Genomic DNA, 21,791 nt, shown 5'->3' on the forward strand with positions numbered 1-21,791 from the left:
CAGTAGCTCTCTTATCATAGTCTGCTTATTTCCTAGAGCAAAACTTCAGAAGCCCTTGCCAAACTCATGTCCCTCCAAGCCACAGAAGCCACAGTTGTGACCCTTGGTGAGGACAACTTAATCATCAGGTAGGTTGTATTTATCAGCAGAGCTTGAGATCAGTTTATGTTTCCATGGGTGGATTGGGTAGAGACATTGCCTTGAACCTTGCAAGAGTAGGTGAGGACACTCAATCCATAACATACTGCAGGTAATGGTTGAAGGTGGATGCTAAATGGTGAATGAGAGGTACAGACAGCTGACATTACAGGAATTAGGATAGGAAGTCTGGTAAAAGGTGAGGAAGACTCCCCAGAGAACTTGGAACAACTTTCCTTGCAAGATGTGGAAGATTCCAGGATAGAGGCCATCAATCTGAAAGAGTATAAAATGGGAGTAGTGTTTATCTTCCTCATGAGACTGTCTTATACCAAAGGTACTTATCAGTATCATTATTGCTGGAAGCCAAGCATGTTGGCACATGTCCTTAATCTGCTGTAGAGATAGGTCCTTATCCCTTCATGCAGCCTGTCAGAGTTTTCTGTACTAGCTAGTTCCTTTTAAAGGCTCAGGCCTCTTTGTCCCTCTGTCCTTTTGCCAGGACACCTGTCATTTCTTGGGTGGTGGAGCACTTACAGGTCTGACTACATAGCAGACTGAAATCCTTTGCTGCTGCTGCTGCTTTGTCTGCTTGCTATGTGACCTTCATACTTATCCTGCGGGAGGCTGACCTCTAGGTTTCATTGTTGGACTGTATTCTGTTACAGGCTCACTGGGACATGTCATCTCTCTATATCTTCCAGCACCAGCTGTGTGGAGCTCATTATCAAACCTTCCTCCAGATCTCAGGATCACCTGCAGGGAGAACTTTTCTCTTGTAGATGGAGAGGGCTCCCAGCCTATCTGTCATCTCCTCGCCTTTCTGTTACCACACAGCTCCCAGTGGACCTCTTGCTGCTCCTTCTCCTCCCTCATCCATACACACCTGACCTCCAGCCTCTTGATCCTCATTTCTCCATCTTCAAGGCTGCCACTATTTCCATTGCCCCATGCTGTTTACCTCTCTCTTTATCAGCCTTCTGCTTCCAGTTTGTCTGCTTCTAGATGTCACTTCAACTAGGACCTTTCTTTTTTTCTTTTCTTTTCTTTTCTTTTTTTTTTTTTTGGTCAGTCATGGTGCCTGAACTCTGGGCGGGCACTGTCCCTCATCTCTTCATCTCAAGGCTAGTGCTCTACCACTTGAGTTCAGCACCACTTCCGTTTTTTTCTGCTTATGTGTACTCAGGAATCGAACCCAGGGCCTCATGCATGCAAGGCAAGCACTCTACCACTGAGCCACCTTCCCACCCCAGAACCTTTCTTGAGAAATAAGCTTACCTGTATTTCTCAGTAGCAGAAAGTCTGGCAGTGGTTCCCCTTTTCTCCCCTTAGGGTAAAATTTGCTGTCCTCAACAGGCCAGGGAGACTCAGCTCTGCTCCTATCTGTTGCTCTGAGTAAAGCACATACAGAGACATCCCTTGGTGTCAGTGGAAACTGATTCTTGGACCTATACAGACACTAAAACCTTCCCACACTCAAGTCCCTAATATCAAATGGAGTCATGTTTGCATATATACTCTGTATACTCTTGTATATTGCCAATCATGCACCTAGGTGACTTACAATACCTACTACAATGTACATGCCATATAAATAGTCGCAACATTGTGTTGTTTAGAGAATAATAAGAAAAGCCGTAGTACAAATGTAGGTTTTTTTATCTTGAGTTTGTGTATGTGTTTATGTTGTTACTATTGTTGATGGTGGGACCTGGTGCTTAATGCATGCCAAACAGGCACTCACCGCTGAGCTACCTAACACAGCCCTTTACTGTATTTTTTGGTGTGAAGTTAGCTTGCATCTGTGGGTATAGAACCTTTAGATACAGAGGGCAGCTGTGTAATGTGTCTTGTTCCATGGTCAGTCTAGAAGCTGACCTGGTAACACACAGGGAGGGGGGGTTGCTGGGAGTTGCTGTGTATGACCTGAGTAGCATCTGTTGCAGAGAGGAGCAAGTACCCATGGAGCTGGTACAGCGGGGTGACATCATCAAGGTCGTGCCTGGGGGCAAGTTCCCAGTGGATGGGAAAGTTCTAGAAGGCAATACCATGGCTGATGAGTCCCTTATCACAGGTTAGGTGGCTTGTTCCATATTTTCTTCAGCAGTCAATAAGCCATGTGATGCTGAGTAGGGCTAGTCAAGTGACCATGTCTCTTCTCCACTTCTAGGAGAGGCCATGCCTGTCACCAAGAAACCTGGAAGTGTGGTGATTGCTGGGTCTATAAATGCACATGGCTCTGTGCTGATTAGAGCCACCCACGTGGGCAATGACACCACTTTGGCTCAGATTGTGAAGTTGGTAGAAGAGGCTCAGATGTCCAAGGTAATGCTGAAACATAAGACACAGTGTGGTCCCTCATTTGAGAAGTTAATCTCAGTATTGAGTAGCGCTGGTCAGTAAATGAGGCAATGAGGGAGCTGGGGGCCCTGCCCTCATCCACATGTGTGGTGCTTTATGTCTTCACTGTCCTAATTTCCCATGATCTTGATGTTTTATCTTCATAGGCACCTATTCAGCAACTGGCTGACCGCTTTAGTGGATATTTTGTCCCATTTATCATCATCATTTCAACTTTGACGTTGGTGGTATGGATTATAATCGGTTTTGTCGATTTTGGTGTTGTTCAGAAATACTTTCCTGTAAGTTGAATGCCTCAGGCAGTGTGGTTGTTTAATTTTAAGTTATATACTGCCATTAATCCTATTCTTCTGTGTCTTAGTTCATTGGGCATTACTTGTATATGTTTCATTTTGTTTACTTCCTTTGTTTATTGAAGCAATATATATATATATATATATACATATATATATGTATGTAAAAGTCTAGGTGGGATACTCTGCTTCTCTACTTGTGCAGATTATTACTAAAATTATCTTTTGCCATAGGCATCAGCTGTCTCTCAGGTATAATAACCCTAAACCATTTCTGAAGTTATAAGACATACGTCTTAATTTCCCAAGTCATAACACTTTCCAGTTATATTATATGTTAACATACACAGAGCTTCTTAATAATTAAATGCTTATTTAACATTATATGTGAAACAATGAAGTATACTTTGTGTGAGTGAGTGTGTGTGTGTATGTGTGTATGCCAGTCCTAGGCTTGAACTCAGGGCCTTGACACTGTCCCTGAGCTTTTTTGCCAAAGAGTATCACTCTACCATTTGAGCTACAGCTCTACTTTTTTGGTCAATAATTGGAGGTAAGAGTCTCATGGATTTTTCTACCCAGACTGGCTTCAAACTGCAAACCTCAGATACCAGTCTCCTGAGTAGCTAGAATTACAGGCATCAGCCTAACCTACTCTGCACAAGGCCTTCAGTTGAAAAACACAAAGAGTAAGCTGTGAATGTATTTATAGAATTTTCTTGTGACTACTCACTTACTGCCCAAAACTTGGGCTTTTGGGGAGAACTGTCTATTGACATGTGACTGTGGGAAACTCAATCCTATCCAAGTTGGAATATGCAGCTCTCTGCCATTCCATGGCTTTCCATCTTATTTTGGCTTCTTTTGTTTTTATCTGCAAAGTCGGGGAGGATGCTGACAAATGAGGTACTGCTTGTTCCTTTCCAATGCTGTCATCACTGAGCTGTAACAATGTTACTTGTTGGGAAAGGTTCAAGTTATTTTCTAGAAGCCCACCCAGGGTCACCAGAATGCGAGGTGGTATTTTGATCAGAAAGACTGCAGAAATTAAATGATCCTTATGATATACATTATTTTGAAATCTTGCCTTACAAAATCATAGGATAGAGTATAATGTACATTAATTATACAAAAGAATAAAGTAGAAGGCAAAGAGATTGTGATCTGTCTCCTCAATTTAGCAAATATTCGTTTTACTATAATGAAGTGAGTGCAGTGTGTTGGTTATACTCTATAGCTACCACAACCAATTTGAAAATCACATTAAAATCAAAAGGCAGAAGCCAAAGGATTGTGAGCTGTGGGCCAGCCTTGATTGCATAGTGAGACCCTGTCTCAAAAAATCCAAACCAAACCAGATCTGCAAAGTTGATCCTTATATTGTTTGTTTGGAGTTTACAAAGAAAACATGAATGAAAAACAGAGAAGAAGGTAAATGGCTCCAAGTCCCATTCCTAGAAATAGCCACCCTTTAACTTTGATGAACATCCTTTCAGTATTATTGGAAGGCTAGGTACAGATGCAGGCAGAGAATTTAGCATGAATCCAATCACAGTACTTGCCTTTGTAAACTGCCACGTAGCTGGTATCTTCCTATTGCAATGGTGCCGACATACGACATGCATCAGCTATCTAGCACTTGCCCACTGTTCCATTGTGTTCACAGATGAATTGATAAATCCCCTCTTGGTTGTTTCCTGTTTTTGCTATTACAAAAATGAAACACAGGGCTGGGAAGGTGGCTCAGTGGTAGAGCACTTGCCTTGCATGTATGAGGCCCTGGGTTCGATTCCTCAGCACCACATAAGCAAAAAGAAAAAAGCCGGAAGTGGCTCTGTGGCTCAAGTGGTAGAGCACTAGCCTTGAGATGAAGAGCTGAGGGACAGTGCCCAGGCCCAGAGTTCAGGCCCCACAACTGGACCCAAAAAAAAAAAAGAAAAAGAAACACAATCCTAAATGCCCTGTATCTTTTCCCATTTGTGTGATTATCATTTCAAGATACATGTGTTGGAGGCCTGCTTTTTAAAACTAGTTAATGTTAATTGTACAAAAGAGTTTTGTTGTGGTATTCCCATACTTTCATATAATGTACTTTGGAGACTCTGTGATGGCAAAATAATGATAAAATAATAGTTGTTATTTCTTAGATGCCTTTCATATGCCTGGTGTTATAGTTGCATATGTATACATTTGTGTTTAAATATATTGTCATTCAGGGTTTTCTTGTTGTTGTTTTTTAATATGTGTGATGGTACTGGGGCTTGAACTCAGGTCCTGGATGCTTGCTGTGCCTTAGCTTTTTCACTCAAGGTTGTTACCCTACTACTTGATCCATAGCTCCACTTCCAGTGTTGTTGTTGTTTCTGGTTAACTGGAGATAAGAGTATCACAGACTTTTCTGCATGGGTTAGCTTCCAAACCATGGTCCTAAGTATCTACAAGTATAGCTGTGAGCCACCAGTGCCTGTCTCTCATTCAATTCTTATAACAGCCTGTGAACTGAGTACTATCATCTCCATTTTATATGAGGGGAAACTGAGACATGGAGAGGCAAAGTCATCACTAGTGCTATGATATGATTTTCTCGACCCAACTTGCAAGTGAGCCAGGAACTCTTACCTGACTCTCTACTCCGGTTGGCAAACCAGGCTGTGGAGCAGTGAGGGAAGCTAATTCTGTGATGCCGAAGCAGTGCAGAATATTGCCACGCCTTCTAAATCCTGCTCACTATGCTTATTCAAATCCCAGTGGTCTATTGCAAAGTTCTTACAAGTAAGAATTTCATGAGGGTCCTCACTGAACTTTCTCCCACATGTCTTTTTCCTCTTTAGAACCCCAACAAGCACATCTCACAGACTGAAGTGATCATCCGATTTGCTTTCCAGACATCAATCACTGTGCTGTGCATCGCCTGCCCATGCTCCCTGGGGCTGGCCACACCCACAGCAGTCATGGTAGGCACTGGAGTGGCTGCCCAGCATGGCATCCTCATCAAAGGAGGCAAGCCTCTAGAGATGGCACACAAGGTGGGTCTTCCTCACTCTTCTTGGGGGCTTGGCTAGTGTTTTTTTTTTATAATCCTATTGAAAATACTATTTGTTGTTTCTTATTTGCCTCATTGTGAGATTACTATCAGAGTCCTATGACCTTTCAGTCAGAATAGTGAGTGGCAGTATACATAAAAATACATGAAGAATCTCCCTTTTAGCTGGGTATGGTGTCACATGCCTGTAGTCAGGAGGCTGAGGCAGGAGGATCATGAGTTCCAGTCAGTCTGGTTTACATAGCAAGACCTTGTCTTTGCCAAATATCTTAGCCCCTGATTTCATATCTATTATTTGTTTAGTGTTTGCCCACCACTTCCATGTGAAGGCCTGTGCTAATATCTGGCAATAGTCATGGTTCCTAGCTTCCAGAGAACTTAGAGTGGGATGGGAGAAATGGGTACTGTTAGGTAAATGACATATGTCCAGAATTGTGAGACTGCTGGATGCCTGAAGACACTAATGGGCAGTGGAGCGGTACAATGGTCAGAAAAGGTGAATCTGAAACAAGAGCTAGCCATACAAAGGATAGTGGAGAGAATGCCCCAGCAGTGGAACTGTAGATGGAGAAGTTCTGGGAGGCTATGGTACTGGATCATAAACTCTATAATATCTGGAAAGAAGCTTTTCCTCTCCATTGTGTCCCTAGCCTTCAGCCCAGGACTAGCATATTGAATAAATAAATGAACAAGGAGAAAATCAGACAAAGAGAACATGATGTGTGTGTGTGTGTGTGTGTGTGTGTGTGTGTGTGTGTGTGTGTGTGTGTGTGTGTGTGTGTGTGTGTGTGTGTGTGTGTGTGTGTGTTGGGGGAGGGGCCTGTTTATGAAGATCAAGAAGGTTTGGTAAAGAATTACAACCTTTGCTCTGAGGAGGGGAGCTATGGCAGGGCAGTATAATTCCTTGTGGGCTACAAGGCTCCATACTGGGAAGATTTCTCTGGCTGCAGTGAAGATGGCTTCAAGGAGGCAGAGATCTTTAGAGATCCTTTGACAGTGATGAAGACAGAGGCATGGCTGAGCATTGGAATTCAAACACTGCATCTGTTGCTTGCTCCTTGCAGAGGACTAAACTTGTGGGTTGTGGTGTGAGCAGAGCAACATGCTGCCCTTGAATAAGGCTTAGGGATGTATGCATTCCAGTTATTGCTCTTTTCAAATTGGAGGCTCAGCTGCAGAAGTATAGAAGCCATAAAATGATTGCTTCAGACTGTCTGAGCCCACATGTGAGGAGGGGACTGGCACAAAGCTGCCATCAACCAGGTGCAATAGGTTTCCAGTTATGATGGCTGGAGGAATCTCTTCTTTTCTGGAACTTGGACTTCATTCTAGGCAGGCTCTTGAAGCTAGACAATAGTCAGTAAACAGTGCTGGGCTGGCTGGACAGCAGGGAACAGAGAAGGAAACCCCGGGGCCTGACACTTGATTTGCTGTGAAAAAAAGTCTGGACAGCGTCATCCTGGAAACCATGCCACACCATTGCCAGTACAGCCAAGGGTGTTTATCATATCAACTCCACCTGCTCAAGGGTGAGCCACAATTCAGCCATCTTGATGGGGCAGATAGAACACAGTTTTTTTCATGGTATCAAGTATTACCCCTAGAACACTAAGTTAAGGAATGGTCAGGTGTGTTGCTCCCTGCCTGCTAGGTTGGGTATAGCTTTGCTTCATGATCATGTAAACTATGTAAGCTCTTTAAATCTTTCTTATCTTATTGAGATGTGGCTGTTTTTTGTTTTGTTTTGTTTTGTTTTTTTTTTTTGCAGATAAAGACTGTGATGTTTGACAAAACTGGCACCATTACTCATGGGATCCCCAGAGTCATGCGAGTCCTTTTGCTCTCAGATGTAGCTACACTGCCCCTCAGGAAGGTTCTGGCTGTGGTGGGCACTGCGGAGGCCAGCAGTGAGCACCCCTTGGGCGTGGCAGTCACCAAATACTGCAAAGAAGTATGCACACCTTGGCTTTGTCCCACTGACCCTGTCCTTGACCTTGGCCTCCCCTCAGCTTCATCTTCCTCTCCTGGCCACACACCTACTCTCTTTCCTAGCTGCCTGGTAGAGCCCTTGCTTATGATTGTCAGGGCTCACGATAGGCCCTGTCACAGTTCCAGGTTGCCACAAAGGCAGTTTATTGTCATAGCCATTTGCTGAGCATGTGTGGCACTGGAAGGGGCACACCCACAGAATGGGCAGGAGGGGAGGACCTGGCAGAGATGAGCAGAATGCCCAAGGATTCTTGTTTCAGCTCATAGGGCAGCATTACACTCCTTAGTTTCCCTTCAGAACAGTTTAATACAGAAGCAACAGAACGTGCCAGCACACTGCACTGATTGTTAAGCTGCTCCATCAAGTCCTGGTACCATAAGTTTCAAGGGCTGAAAAGAACACAGTGAGGCCACCATGACAACACTTCACCCTTTGTCTCACCATTTCTTTGCCCTTACCATCCCAAAACAGATACACTTACATACAAGACAACCGATAGAGAAATCAAAACAACAAAGGAGGGAGAAAAAAAACAAAATAACAAAATACCTCTTGTTTCCATTTCTTGGGATTCATTTAGGTAAACATTTTATATCATCGAATGCACATGCTTTATACCATAAAGATACCTTTCTTTCATTTGAGAAGTTGGGTGTGAATTGCCTTTCTTCTTTCTAGTCTTTAGCCTGTCTACTGTCATGAGGCATCCACTCAAGGGAGGATTTAGACTGGTCAGCCTGGTCCAGCATGATAACTGTAATAATTGTATTCAATGAGAGAAAAGTACTAACCTTTACCTTCCATTCCACTTCACCCCTTCCTTGCTGCCCTCACCCTGACCTCTGGGGTGCTGCTGTCTGGACACTGCTATCCTGCTCTCACAGGAACTTGGAACAGAGACCATGGGCTACTGCACAGACTTCCAGGCAGTGCCAGGCTGTGGGATCGGCTGCAAAGTCAGCAACGTGGAAGGTATCCTGGCCCACAGTGAGCACCAGTTAAGTGAACCAGCTGGTCACCTGAAGAGAGTTGGCAGCCTTTCTGCAGGAAAAGGTACCCTTGGCCTTTGTCTCTGATGATGGTTCTATAGGTGACTGAGACCAGCTGGGTCAAAGTGGAGGCGAGCCAACCACAGAAGCCTGTGCCAGGCTCCACTGGCGGGGATTTCCCCTGCTGTGGAGATAGGCGGCTCATGGCTGGGCATTCTGTGCCTTCCTTCCCCAGAAATCCCAGAGATTCTGTCTTGCATGTTTTAATAAGTCTGAATTTCGTGTGTGTGTGTGTGTGTGTGTGTGTGTGTGTGTGTGTGTGTGTGTGTGTGTGTGTGTGTGTGTGTGTGTGTGTGTGTGTGTGTTTTGTTATGAGATGGGACATGCTATGTTGCGTAGGCTGTCCTTGAGGGACCACCTGTGTTAGACAAGTTTCAAGTGGACTAATGAATTCAAGTGATCCTTCTACCTCAACCTCCTAGGTAGCCAGGACAATAGGAGTATGCATTTAAAACATGATACATAACGTTATGGCAGGTTACCAGGTGCTTGTGGCTCACACCTGTAATACTAGCTACTCAGGCAGCTGAGATCTGAGGCTCTCTGTTCAAAGCCAGCTAGGGCAGGAAAGTCCGTGAGACTCTTATCTCCAATAAACCACCAGAAAACCAGAAGTGGCACTGTGGCTCAAGTGGTAGAGTGCTAGCCTTCAGCACAAAGAGGCCCAAGCTCTCAAGCCCCGAGTTCAAACCCCAGGAATGGGAAAAAAATTATAGCAGGTCAAGTTGATAATGTTATAGGTTCATAGAATGTTATCTCACTGATCTATATTTTTGGGTCTCCACTTTGTTACCCCAAATTGATTTTGGTTCTTATAAGCTACAAAGTAGATAGATGAAGCCTGATCTCTGGGCCTGGGCATTGTCCCTCAGCTCTTCAGCTCAAGGCTAGCGCTCTACCACTTGAGCCACAATGCCACTTCCAGCTTTTTTCTTTTTGCTTATATGGTGCTGAGGAATCGAACCCAGGGCTTCATGCATGCAAGACAAGTGCTCTACCACTGAGCCACCTTCCCAGCCCCAAGATGAAGCCTACTTTTGTTCTTCCTGTTTCTTTCCCATGTATAAACTCTAATGGGATGTGTAGTAATTGCAGAGTTGACAGAAAGTCAGAAAATCAAATGAAATGGTCTGCCCAAACCAAGAAGGAACACTGCTCAGAGTGTCAGCTGCTTTTCCTACTCTAAGAACAAGTTGTCAACTGTCACCTCAAGCTGATAAGGAATACTCAGTGCCTAAAACCCCCTTGCCTAGTTTCTTTTTTTTAAGTATGTTGATAGGTAAATCATGATTTAGAGGATATTGTTAGAAGACAACTGCCACTTTCTTTTCTTTTTTTCTTTTTTTTTTTTTTTGGTGCCTGTCCTGGAGCTTAAATTCAGGGCCTGGCCACTGTCCCTGAGCTGTTTCTTCCCTTTTTTTCTTTTCTTCTTCTTTTTTTCCCTAAGACTAGCCACAGCTCCACTTCTGGCATTTTGGTGCTTAATTAGAGATAAAAGTCCCCCAGACTGGCTTCAAACTGCGATGCTTAGCTCTCCTAAGGAGCTAAGATTATAGATGTGAACCGCCAGAGTCCAGCTCTACCTGCCACTTTTTAGCAATTAAGACCTTAGGGTGACCATTTCATTAGAGCACTTAGGATCTGGTTAGTGTCTAAGTTAGGGGCACTATGATTAGAATGTGCCAGATAAAAGACTCATCCACTCTTTCTGGAGGCATTATTTTAAAACATATGATGAAAAAGATTTATCTTGATTATTTTCTGGTCTTCCTTATGTCATTTAAACCAAGCAGTAAAGAATCTAGAAACCACTTTGTTTGTTCTGGTCTGAAACCTATCTACCTCTAATCCATGTAGAAAAAGAATCAGCAGATAACAGTAAAGTCAGGTAAGGACAGTACTTGATGTTTAGTATGTATGTTTACCTCATCTTTACACACATACCATGTATTACTAATGCTCCATTTTGATTGATACCCAAGTCTTCTACACATTAATGGAACCTTTTCCCTGGTGGTCCCTTAGGGTGGTGTTGCAAGAGGCCCTACCAGGTTGTAGATTTTAAATGCTGCAAAACTGCTGGGCTGTTTAGGAATAACTAGTCTCTTTCGAATAGATGCAGCCCCCCAGACCTTCTCTGTGCTGATTGGAAACCGTGAATGGATGAGGCGCAATGGCTTAACCATCTCAAGTGACATCAGTGATGCCATGACGGGTCATGAGATGAAAGGACAGACAGCCATCCTGGTGGCTATTGACGGTAGCTTCCTGCCCAAGACTTCCACACCCACAAGAACACAGTTCAGGCAAAGAGGCCTCCTTTTCCTTTCCATCTTTCTTTGTTCTATTTTTCTGGGGCCTTTCTTTCTCACCATCTCCACCTTGACCCGGAGGCATGTCTACTCTTGTGTTTGTCTTCTGCTCTTGGAATTCTAAACTGCAGTCATCATCATCTTTGCTTCTATTCAAGTTGCCAGTTCAAATCATCCTCATTCATCACAATAGACTAAACAGGGATCTGCTTCCCAACTTCAGGATGCCTTTAAATATGAAGCCTCTGCCACTGTCCACTATCTGACCACACACATCAGTGGACTCAGAGCTTCTTATGACCCCACGTGTCTAAACATCAAGTACATCCTGGGTTGCATGCCTCAGAGATGGGAACTTTCACTTGGTAACTTGATGTCCTACTAATAGAAATAAAACAACATGCAGATAAGAAATGATTTACAACACTATGTTATGAATACTCCAGCCAAGTTATTCTTCTCCAATTCTCTGGTTTTCCTTTCTCTTAAGTCATTATAAGCCTCCCTCACCCACCCCACCAAGTCCCTTCAGCTTCTCAAGCCAGAATCTACACAAGTAAAGGCTCTGTGCCATTATAAACTGTTACTCTCTTCCCATTCACACCTCTACCCAGAGCTCTCCTGTTTCTGTGTTTGAAGACTTCTCAGGGAAAAAAAAAGAAAGAGGAAGGACATCTATGTTGGATGCTTATTACTTAACATTTGTTAAATTTGTTCTATTTCTCATATTTTAATAGCAAACTTTGCGAAGTAATGTATGTATATATCTTGTGGAAAATTCCTATAAAAAAGAAAATGAAATCACCTATCACTCCTAGTCCTACCCTCATGGAGCTGTGAGCATTCTGATATTCTTAGCAGACATGTATATACTTCTATATATGTATGGGAAGATGAAAGAAGAAAGGGAAGGAAAGAAGGAAGGGAAGGAGGACGGAAGGCAAAAAGGAAGGAAGGGAGGGAGGGACGGAGGAAGGAAGGAGGGAGTAAAGGAGGGAGGGAGAGAAGGAATAAAAGAGAAAGAAAGGGAGGAGAAAAAAAAGAAAGGGAAGGAAGGAAGCAAGGCAGGTCTAAACCATATTATGTCACATACCAAAGCATGTGTTTTGTTTTTTGTGTGTGACCTTATATGATGACAGCCATTATAAATTCTAATGTCATGCTTGCTCGAGGGCCATTCAGTCCCACACTGTTGTTGATTGTGGGTGGTTTGTTTGCTCCAGGTGTGCTCTGTGGGATGATCGCCATTGCAGATGCTGTCAAATCAGAGGCTGCCCTGGCTGTGCACACCCTGAAAAACATGGGTGTGGATGTGGTTCTCATCACAGGGGACAATCGGAAAACAGCCAGAGCCATTGCCACCCAGGTATAGGCATCTTCTTTTTGAAATGACCAATTGTGTTAACCTCACAAAAGCAGAAATAAGAAAAAAGCACTACTGTATCCATGCTAAGCTTGCCTTCTGCTCTTTCCCCTTTCTACTACATCCCTGGAAAAGGCAATTCCAGTATTCTCTAAGCATTTCCTAAAAAGATCCTGGCTTGAGAACTACAATTAAAGCTGAGACAATTGTATGATAAGGGAGGGGTTTGGTTTTGTTTTGTTTTGTTTTGTTTGGCCATGGGACCTGAACTCTGGGCCTGGGCGCTGTCCCTCAGCTCTTCAGCTCAAGGCTAGCGCTCTACCACTTGAGCCACAGCACCACTTCTGGCTTTTTCAGCTTACATGGTGCTGAGGAATCGAACCTAGAGCCTCGTGCTTGCCAGGCAAGCACTCTACCACTGAGCTACCTTCCCAGCCCGATAAGGGAGTTTTAAGGGCTCATTTATGTACTTGAGTGAATGATTTAATTTTGTACCATTCTCCTGTGTCCGTTGGTTCTGAGTTGAGGGCATGTGGACAGACAGTACTGCTAGGTACTACTGAACACCCTCAGCCACCCACAACAATAAATATAGTGTGAATTTCTGAAAATGGTACTTTCACCACACCCTGTGCCCATTTCAAGTGTGTATGGCTATCTGCTTGTGAAAGTTCATTGCTTCTCAGAAGGAAACTACAGTACCTCTCAGTGCATTAATCTTATCTTGCAAATGATGAGTTTGCTAAGTATTCTCTCCACTTTTCCTAGCTTACAGCTTCTTCATCCATTGAGCAATTACCTAACACAGGGTTAGCCACTGGAGCTACACAGAGGAGTAAAGAGGGTCCTGCTTTGAGCACAGTCCTGTGAGGAGGTTGGGTCAGTGACCCAGCTCTTGAGTGCTCAGGCCTTTTGCAGAAGTGTGCAGTTGGCAAGGAACAATTTACCTAAGCATGGAGTATGCTTGAGCCAGAGTCAGAAGAGATGAAGAGCCAGTGAGAGTAGAGATGGAAGATTGGGAGGAAAACTGAGTTTTTCTAGGGAAGAACAGGCCACTTGAGAATCCACTGGGGATGTAGAATGGCACAGTGATTCCTAGTGGCTATAGATTGCTGGACAGTGCAGTGCTAAGTGTGGGCCAGTAGACAAAAGCCAGATTCAGGGGATCATGGAAGGTGGACCCTAACAGTTTAGGCACTTGGAGGTGGATAGCATCCACCAAAGGGCTGAAGTAGCAGAGTATCATGACCAAATGGTTGCTGTTTTGGACATGCAGCTGAGGAAGCCTACAGAAGATTGTTCTATGGATAGGTGGGGATGGGGGAGGGGCTGGATTTAAGCCACATTGAAATAGAGTAGGATTCATTTGCTCTGCAACCTCCAGTCTAATTGACAACATGACCGATGATTTAGAGACTGAAGGAAAAAGGATAAAGGAATGTGAGGTTTCTGCTTTTGCCCACCTTAGGTATTAATTTTCTTCCTTTTAGGTTGGCATCAACAAAGTCTTTGCTGAGGTGTTACCTTCTCACAAGGTGGCCAAGGTCCAGGAGCTCCAAAACAAAGGGAAGAAAGTTGCCATGGTGGGAGATGGAGTGAATGATTCCCCAGCGCTGGCTCAGGCTGATGTGGGCATTGCCATTGGGACTGGCACAGATGTGGCCATCGAAGCAGCTGACGTCGTCCTTATCAGAGTGAGCTCTGCTGCATCCAACCAGGAGAGTAGGGAGGGCAGATGGAGGGCCCCTTACTCAGTGTGCTCCTCTCCTACAGAATGACCTCCTGGATGTGGTAGCAAGTATCCACCTCTCCAAGAGGACTGTCCGGAGGATCCGGGTCAATCTGGTGCTGGCACTGATTTATAACATGGTTGGGATACCCATTGCCGCAGGTAGGTGAGACAGGACTCACCTGCTCTGAGCTTTGGCTCCACTGTGACCAGATTCTCTGCTAGATTCTCACAGAACTAGTTGCCTACCTCACTGGGTAGCTTGTCAGAGGCATGTGGAGAGGTTGGTGTTTATACATCTAGAATACATCTAGAATAGCAAATGAGAAAATTCTTGGAGGACCCTAAATCCTAGTTTACTTTGATCTGTTCTAAAAAGCTGGTTAAGATGATTGGCCATTTATTTAGAATGTTCCTGTTTTCAGAACAATTTATTAAGATATAACAATCTGAAAATAATCATCATGTAGCTTTATGGAATATTACATATACATACTAGACACAATGATTATATCTCAGAACTTGTCTTAAGAACAAATCTTCGGGGCTGGGAAGGTGGCTCATTGGTAGAGCGCTTGCCTTGCATGCTCGAGGCCCTGGGTTCGATTCCCCAGCACCACATAAGCAAAAAGAAAAAAGCCGGAAGTGGCGCTGTGGCTCAAGTGGTAGAGCGTTAGCCTTGAGCTGAAGAGCTGAGGGACAGCGCCCAGGTCCAGAGTTCAGGCCCCATGACCGGACCCAAAAAAAAAAAAAAAAGAACAAATCCTCGCCAAGCACTAGTGACTCATGCCTCTAATCTTAGCTACTCAAGAGGCTGAGGTCAAAAGGATAATTATTCAAAGCCAACCCAGACAGAAAATACACTAGATTCCATCTCCAAAATAACCAGAAAAAAGCCAGCTCAAGCCACTTGAGGCATAGCTCAAGTAGTAGAGCACCAGATGTGCAAGCAAGTTGAACAAGTGTAAGGTCCTAAGTCCAAATCCAATACCAGCAAAAAATAAGGAAACCAAGCAAGATAGTGCTTCTGTGTGGGCTGAAGAGACCTGAAGTTGTTTGCTTTTTGTTTTTTGTACTAATAATGTGGTTTGAACTCAGAGTCTGGGTGCTGTTCCTTACCTATTTTGCTCAAGGCCAGTGCTCTACCACTTGAGCCACAGCTCCACTTCCAGTTTTTTGCTAGTTAATTGGAGATGAATGTCATGGGCTTTCCTGCCTGTACTGACTTCAAACTGTGATCCTTAGATCTCAGTCTCCTAAGTAGGTAGGATTACAAGTTTGAGCCATTCATGCCTGGCTGAGACCTAAAGTTCTTAAACATGACTTTCTTACCTTCGTTCCTCTTTGTGTCTGACTGATGACTCCATCTCAAGCATGGTCAAGTCTACCTTCACCTTGGGGAGTCAAATAGGTATCCTTCTTGTGCCAACAGCCAACTTAGGTACACTCCTTCCTGTGTCTGTACCTCTTACTTAACTGTTGGCTGTACTAAGCCCAAGTTTCCTAGTTCTGTCTGGGACCTGGCTCTCATTTCCTTTTTAAGAACCCCCATAGGCCAGAAAAAAATCAGTGTGGATGAAGACTGTGGCCATCAACAGCATAGCACAGGAAATATCCTGTGAGACTGAGTCTCCAGGACACAGGCTCTTGCACCTCTGCTACTCTCCCTCTTCCAGTCTCTGAATCAGGGGATGCAATATGGATCCCTGCCAGCTTCCTAGGATGGTCTTATCCCAGAGGCTGCTGGGTAGAAACCTTTCTGAGTGCCTAGGTGGGAACCCCCTGAGAGACAGCTCCAAGGGGCAATTGAGGTAGAGTCCTGATTCTCCTCGGGCTGCCAGGTGAGTGTATCTCCTCCCCTTGACAGGAGTCTTCATGCCCATTGGCATTGTGTTGCAGCCATGGATGGGCTCAGCAGCAATGGCAGCCTCCTCTGTGTCTGTAGTGCTCTCGTCTCTGCAGCTCAAATGGTGAGTTCTGAGTGGGACAGCGGCAGAGTTCTCTGAAGGCCTTTTCACCCTGTACAGGAACTCTTCAGGGCCTTTTCACTCTACTTTGGCCTGCATGCACTTTGTATCTGAGATACCCGTGCACTCTCCATTCTCAATCATGTATCCAAGGCAAAGAGGCAGTCCAAAGAGGCAGTCCAAGTGGATTTAGGTATTGATTGTCAGTACCATACCAAGTCATTGGCCACTTACACAGTCATCACTTATTGGACTGTTTATGTGGATATCTTGTACATACAGAATCGCTATGTTTTATCACTTTCCTTTATTTTAACTTGGGGTTTTTTTTTTTTTGGTCTTTTCTTTTTTGATACTGGGGATCGAATCCAGGACATTGCACTTGCTAGGCAAGTGTTTTGCCACTGAGCTACATCCCAGCCCCACTTTTTCTTTTTAAAAAAGATGTTCAGGCTGGGAGTGTGGCTTTGTGGTAGAGTGCTTGCCTCACATGAATGAAGCCCTGAGTTTGATTCCTCGGTACCACATAAATGGAAAAGGCCAGAAGTGGTGATGTGGCTTAAGTGGTTGAACAATAGCCTTGAGCAAAGAAGTTCAAGGACAGTGCTCAGGACCTGAGTCCGTGTCCCAGGACTGGCTAAATAAATAAATAAGATGGTCAACTGGGTGCTAGTTAATCATGCTTATGTTCTTAGCTACTCAGGAGGCTGAGATCTGAGGATTCTGGCTTACAGCCAGCCAGGTCAGGAAAGTCCAATTACCCATCAAAAACCTGGAAGTGGACCTGTGACTCAAGTGTTCAGAGTGCTGGCTTTAAACACAAATACTCAGTGACAACACCCAGGCACTGAGTTCAAGCTCCAGGACTGGCGTGCGCGCGCACACACACACACGCACGCACACACACACTCACACGCGCACACACTACAAGATGTTCGGGGGCTAGGAATGTATAGCTTACCAACAGAATGCCTACTCAGCATGCTAAAGCCCTGGGTTCTATTCTTGGGCCTGCACTGCAATGAAAGGGGGAAAAAGATGTTCATTTATTTATTGAGCAATCATTTAAGAAATGGCAGCCCACTATGTGCAAGGTGCCTGTGTAGGAGGTTTTGGAATCAGGTGAAATTTACCTGAATATTGGAGTTTAGTGAGGTGTATTTTGGGGGGGTGGGTCAGGGTTTGTGCCAGTTCTAGGCTTGAACACAGCCTGGTGCTATCCCTTAGCTTTTTTTTGCTCAAGATTAGTTCTCTACTACCTAATTCTGCTTTTTGGTGGTTAGTTGGAGATAAGAGTTCCACAGACTTGTCTGCACAGGCTGGCTTCAAACCATGATCCTTTTATCTCAGCCTCCTGAGTAGGTAGGACTATATAATAATCATGGAACATTATGGAATATTGAGCCACCAGTGCTCATCTTGGGTTTAAGTTCTTTACCTATAAATTCTTCATGTTGCTGTCTTTCATGAAGGCTTTCACTAGACATATAAGAAGTGGGGGAAATGAGCTTTATGTTTGTAGGGCTCAGATGCTCTTCGATTCTTGCCTTCCAGCTATAGGAAGCCTGATGTGGAGAGGTACGAGGCTCAGGCCCATGGCCGCATGAAGCCCCTGAGTGCATCCCAGGTCAGTGTGCACGTGGGCATGGATGACCGGCGACGGGACTCCCCCAGAACCATGGCATGGGACCAAGTCAGCTACATCAGCCAGGTGTCTCTGTCTTCCCTGACGTCTGACAGGCCATCTAGGCATGGCACCGCAGCAGAAGACAGTGGGGACAAGTGGTCTCTGCTCCTTAGTAACGGGGATGAGGAGCAGTGCATCTGAAAGCCAGGGACCCGGCTCCTTCCGAGGGATGTTGTACCACTCCCTGGGCTGGCACAGCCCCTACTAGCAGCAGTGGGGTGGATAAAGCACACCATAGCCTTGGAACTTCCACTTGATGAATGTTCTGCTAGCCCTACTGTGGCATGTGGCCTTGCCTAGAAACCCCCTGCCCATACTATGCCACTGGTGTGGGCAAGGCCACACTTTTCTGGGACTACAGAAGAGGAGAGGCAGTCAGTGCTCTTCTCAGAGCTCTGCTTATGTTGTTGGGATTGCCACCTGTGAAACAAAGCAAGAACCAGAACCTAGTTGGGTCTCTCCAGAAACCTCCCCTCAGCCTCGGCATGGGGCTTATTTTGACAACACCCATGAGCTGCGTGGGTCAGAGACCACAATTTACCTCAAGTGCACCTGTTTTTTGCTGGCATCATCTCTTCCTTTTCTATTCTGCATACTTGGCATCCCTGACAGTGGGGATGATGTGCCTGCCTATTCTCTGAGTAGAGCTCTCCCCTTGGACGTCTCTAAGTGCTCTCTGGCTTTGCACTTGTAGCCCAAGTCTGCTCCCTAGCCTGCACCTGGGATGAAAGCTGCCACATCCTTCTGCATGCTGAGGAAGGTCCTTTATGGCCAAGACCCACTGCAGTCACCCATGCTGCTGCTGGGAAGCTGAGTGAGGCCTCAGAGCCTGACCAATAGTCCCTATCCAGCCTCCTGGGGCCCAAGAACCCGTGACCCGGCGCGTCCCGTGTGCTCCTGAGGCAGGGTCCCATGGGAGGTGTGTGCCGATAATGAGCTCCCTGTCACCTAGCCACAGAACCCCGGGAGCAGACCAGAATCATTTCACCCTAAAGTAAAACCCTGGCCTCACACACAAAACAATTTTAGTTCTTTGTTGTGTTCACTTATTTGCCAAGCTTTGCTCTAATTCCCCCTTTCTCCCCTACCCCCACAAAATAGCATGGCCACTACTATTGTGTACATTTCAGAAGCAAGGCTCAGAGAGGCTGAGTTTGGTGGCCAGAATCACACAGCAAATACATATTCCAGGTCTGTTGCTTTGAAGACCTTTCTGTGCTCTGCTGCTGCCTTAAGTGTCAATTTGCCTGACAAGATTAACTACATGAGGTTTTTTCACTCTTGGAAGAGCAGGTCTGCCAGGTGATATATTAGTTGTATCAACTTAGAATACATCAGGGCATGATATCTTTTCTCATTTACATGGTAGTTACTTCAGTTTTTACATATAATATAGTTTGTGCTGGATTTTGGCTTCTAAAATCCAAGTTCAGGGTTTTCTTGTGTTTTTCTTGTTTTCCGTTTTCCTGCCTTTCTCCACCAGCCCCTTCATATTCTCTGTCCCCATTCTGCCCTGTTTATATTCTTGTTTTGAAACTAGGCTAATCATTTTGTACTGAAGCTAATTGTAATTTTTTTAACTCCTAGGGCCATATCATCATGTTTGTATGTGGACCTGAAAATGTTTATATGATTGTACAGAAAGTAACTTTTTAGATATGCAAAGTGTCAGGGATATGTTTGGTCAGATAGTAGTTCCCGTGTCAAAAGACTTTCCATGAACTAGGAGAATAAAGTTTCATTTTATTCACCACAAGTCTGCCTGTGGCTGCCTGTGTCTGTGTGGACAGCTGTCCAGCCCATGTGGTCTGTCTCCAGTGAAGACTTCTACAAGGAGCTGGCTTAGCCAATGCCTTTAGAGGATTTTAACTTGTGAGATGAAGATGGCCAGAACCATGTTGATATGACTCTACCTACCACTGGCTCAGCCCTCTCCTGAATGCTGCAGGTGGCCAGCCTCAATGGCATTTGGGAGAGCGAGAGGCAGTCCCACTGTGCCAAGCCAACCCAGAGCATGATTACCCCACCTGTGTCCTCATGAACTTCTCTAGATAATTTGTCTCCAAAGAGGTAATCAGGAGGAATAGGTTTGGGGCACTTTGAACCTTAAAGAGCAGGATAGGTAAATAAGAAAATCTGGAATGGGGATCTGCAGGGAAAGTTTTGTAGGCATTTAGGGTTGCCAGGAGACCAAAAGTGAACTAACACCTAGAAAGGATGGCAGCATAATTTGTCACCCAAACAAGGACACTTGTAAGAGTGGAAAAATGCAGTAGGTTCCAGAAGTATGCTGACGACATGGTCCTTAACCTGGTTTTGAGAACCTGACCACCAATATCTACATCCTGACCTCAGCATTTTTCTGTTGAATCTTAGAGGTGTTTACCTTGGAGCTCAATAAGATGGCAGAGCAGGATGGCCAGCCTTGAATACTCCTGAGTGCTGGTGTGTTTTGGGGCCTCACATGCCCTGAAGGATTTCTTGCAGTCCAGGGTTAGAATGTTCTATTGTTATTTATCTTTCTCACTCCAGAGAGGGAATACTACCTTAGGAAGAACTCAACTTCTTTGAAGACAAAACTTTCCTGACAGGATTCCTTATCACCAGTCTAAATTATAGCATCTGTCCATCCCAGATATATTTTCAATCAGTAAGATCTTAGTGAAGGCTGGGTGCTGTAATCCTAGCTACTCAGGAGCCTGAGATCTGAGGATTAGGGCTCTAAATCAACCCAGGCAGACAAACCTGAGAGACTCTCATCTCCAAATAACCAGCAAAGATATCAGAAGTAAAAGTAGAATCCCAGTTTTGAACAAAAGAAAGAGAGAGATGCCCTAAGTTCAAGTCCCAATACCAACATACACACACTAAAAAGGACAATGAAGAATTATGACTACCTTTTTAATAATCACTCTAGTTCTTTTTTTTAGTGGTATCTGGAAATTGACATTTCACAAAGTAGATTCCTAAATTCTTCTATTTTATTAAGGAACCAAAATTAATAAAAGTGGGCTTCATATGTTTTAAGAAAATCTGAAGCAGCCAATCACATAATTTAATTAGATAAAAGATGACTGATTGCAGAGGGTCAGGGGATGCTTTAAAAAAGTCATTTTGGCTGGGTGCTGGTGGCTCATGCCTCGCTACTCAGGAGGCTGAGATCTGAGGATCACAGTTCAAAGCCAGCCAAGGTAAGAAACTCCATGAGACTTTTATTTCCAATATACCACTAGAAAACCAGAAGTAGTGCTATGGCTCAAGTGGTAGAGCACTAGCCTTGAGCCGAAGAGCTGAGGACAGCGCCCAGGCCAAGTTCAAGCCCTATGACCGACAGAAAAAAAGATAAAAAGAAAGAAAAAGTACTTTCAGTGGGCTATAAGTTTAGATCAGTGGTAAAGTGCTTGCCTAGCATGTTCCAGGCCCTGGGTTCCATCCCCAGCATCACGCCCCAAAACAAACTCCCATTAATATTTCATTCCATACATTCCCTAGCATACCTACAATCCCAGGGTTATAAAAATTAATTTGTGCACAACCTTCCCTTTGGTCACCATCTTTCATGGGAGCAAGTACATCAGGAAACGCGGTAAGCAGTGGCCTCTGCCCATTCTCTATCCCTCTTTTTTACTTGGTTGTGTGGGAAAGCTGATTTGGTGCTGAAAAGTACTGTGAGCTGGCAGGGAAAAGCCACTCCTTTTTCTTCATTTTCACTTGGGTAGGGCCATAAGCACCATTGTTTGGGCTCATTTCAGAGGGAGATGTCTACTTGTCTGCCCTTCTCCTTTGTGTGAAGACAATAAGTGCTGAAATTACAGGATAGAATGTGAGAATGTTAAGTAATCCTGAGAAATCCTAGCAT

The 21,791-nt window shown here is 44.6% G+C and overlaps 1 protein-coding gene and 1 long non-coding RNA gene across 5 annotated transcripts in view; one reads left to right on the forward strand and one right to left on the reverse strand.

The window, feature by feature from the left end:
- The window catches only part of LOC138812167 (copper-transporting ATPase 2-like), a 69,525-nt gene extending 49,837 nt beyond the window's left edge, over positions 1-19,688 (forward strand). For 2 of the 3 annotated variants that reach the window (XM_070000135.1, XM_070000134.1), the window contains 13 exons: positions 37-128; positions 2,085-2,212; positions 2,309-2,463; positions 2,646-2,780; positions 5,624-5,818; positions 7,604-7,786; positions 8,710-8,878; positions 10,991-11,134; positions 12,410-12,552; positions 14,040-14,243; positions 14,323-14,440; positions 16,146-16,248; positions 17,800-19,688. In XM_070000135.1, the coding sequence (XP_069856236.1) occupies positions 37-128; positions 2,085-2,212; positions 2,309-2,463; positions 2,646-2,780; positions 5,624-5,818; positions 7,604-7,786; positions 8,710-8,878; positions 10,991-11,134; positions 12,410-12,552; positions 14,040-14,243; positions 14,323-14,440; positions 16,146-16,248; positions 17,800-18,073 (2,043 nt within the window). In that variant the 3' untranslated portion in view covers positions 18,074-19,688. The remainder of the gene's footprint in view (positions 1-36; positions 129-2,084; positions 2,213-2,308; positions 2,464-2,645; positions 2,781-5,623; positions 5,819-7,603; positions 7,787-8,709; positions 8,879-10,990; positions 11,135-12,409; positions 12,553-14,039; positions 14,244-14,322; positions 14,441-16,145; positions 16,249-17,799) is intronic. The other variant, XM_070000136.1, reaches the window with a different exon arrangement.
- The window catches only part of LOC138812169 (uncharacterized), a 28,421-nt gene continuing 6,704 nt past the window's right edge, over positions 75-21,791 (reverse strand). For both annotated transcript variants that reach the window (XR_011367560.1, XR_011367561.1), the window contains exons 2-3: positions 1,417-1,529; positions 75-414 (exon numbers count right to left, since the gene is read on the reverse strand). This is a non-coding gene — a long non-coding RNA (uncharacterized lncRNA). The remainder of the gene's footprint in view (positions 415-1,416; positions 1,530-21,791) is intronic.

The sequence above is a fragment of the Dipodomys merriami genome, unplaced genomic scaffold (genome assembly GCF_024711535.1).
Source record: "Dipodomys merriami isolate MVZ:Mamm:240054 unplaced genomic scaffold, mDipMer1.0.p SCAF_56, whole genome shotgun sequence".
NCBI classification, from domain to species: Eukaryota; Metazoa; Chordata; class Mammalia; order Rodentia; family Heteromyidae; genus Dipodomys; species Dipodomys merriami.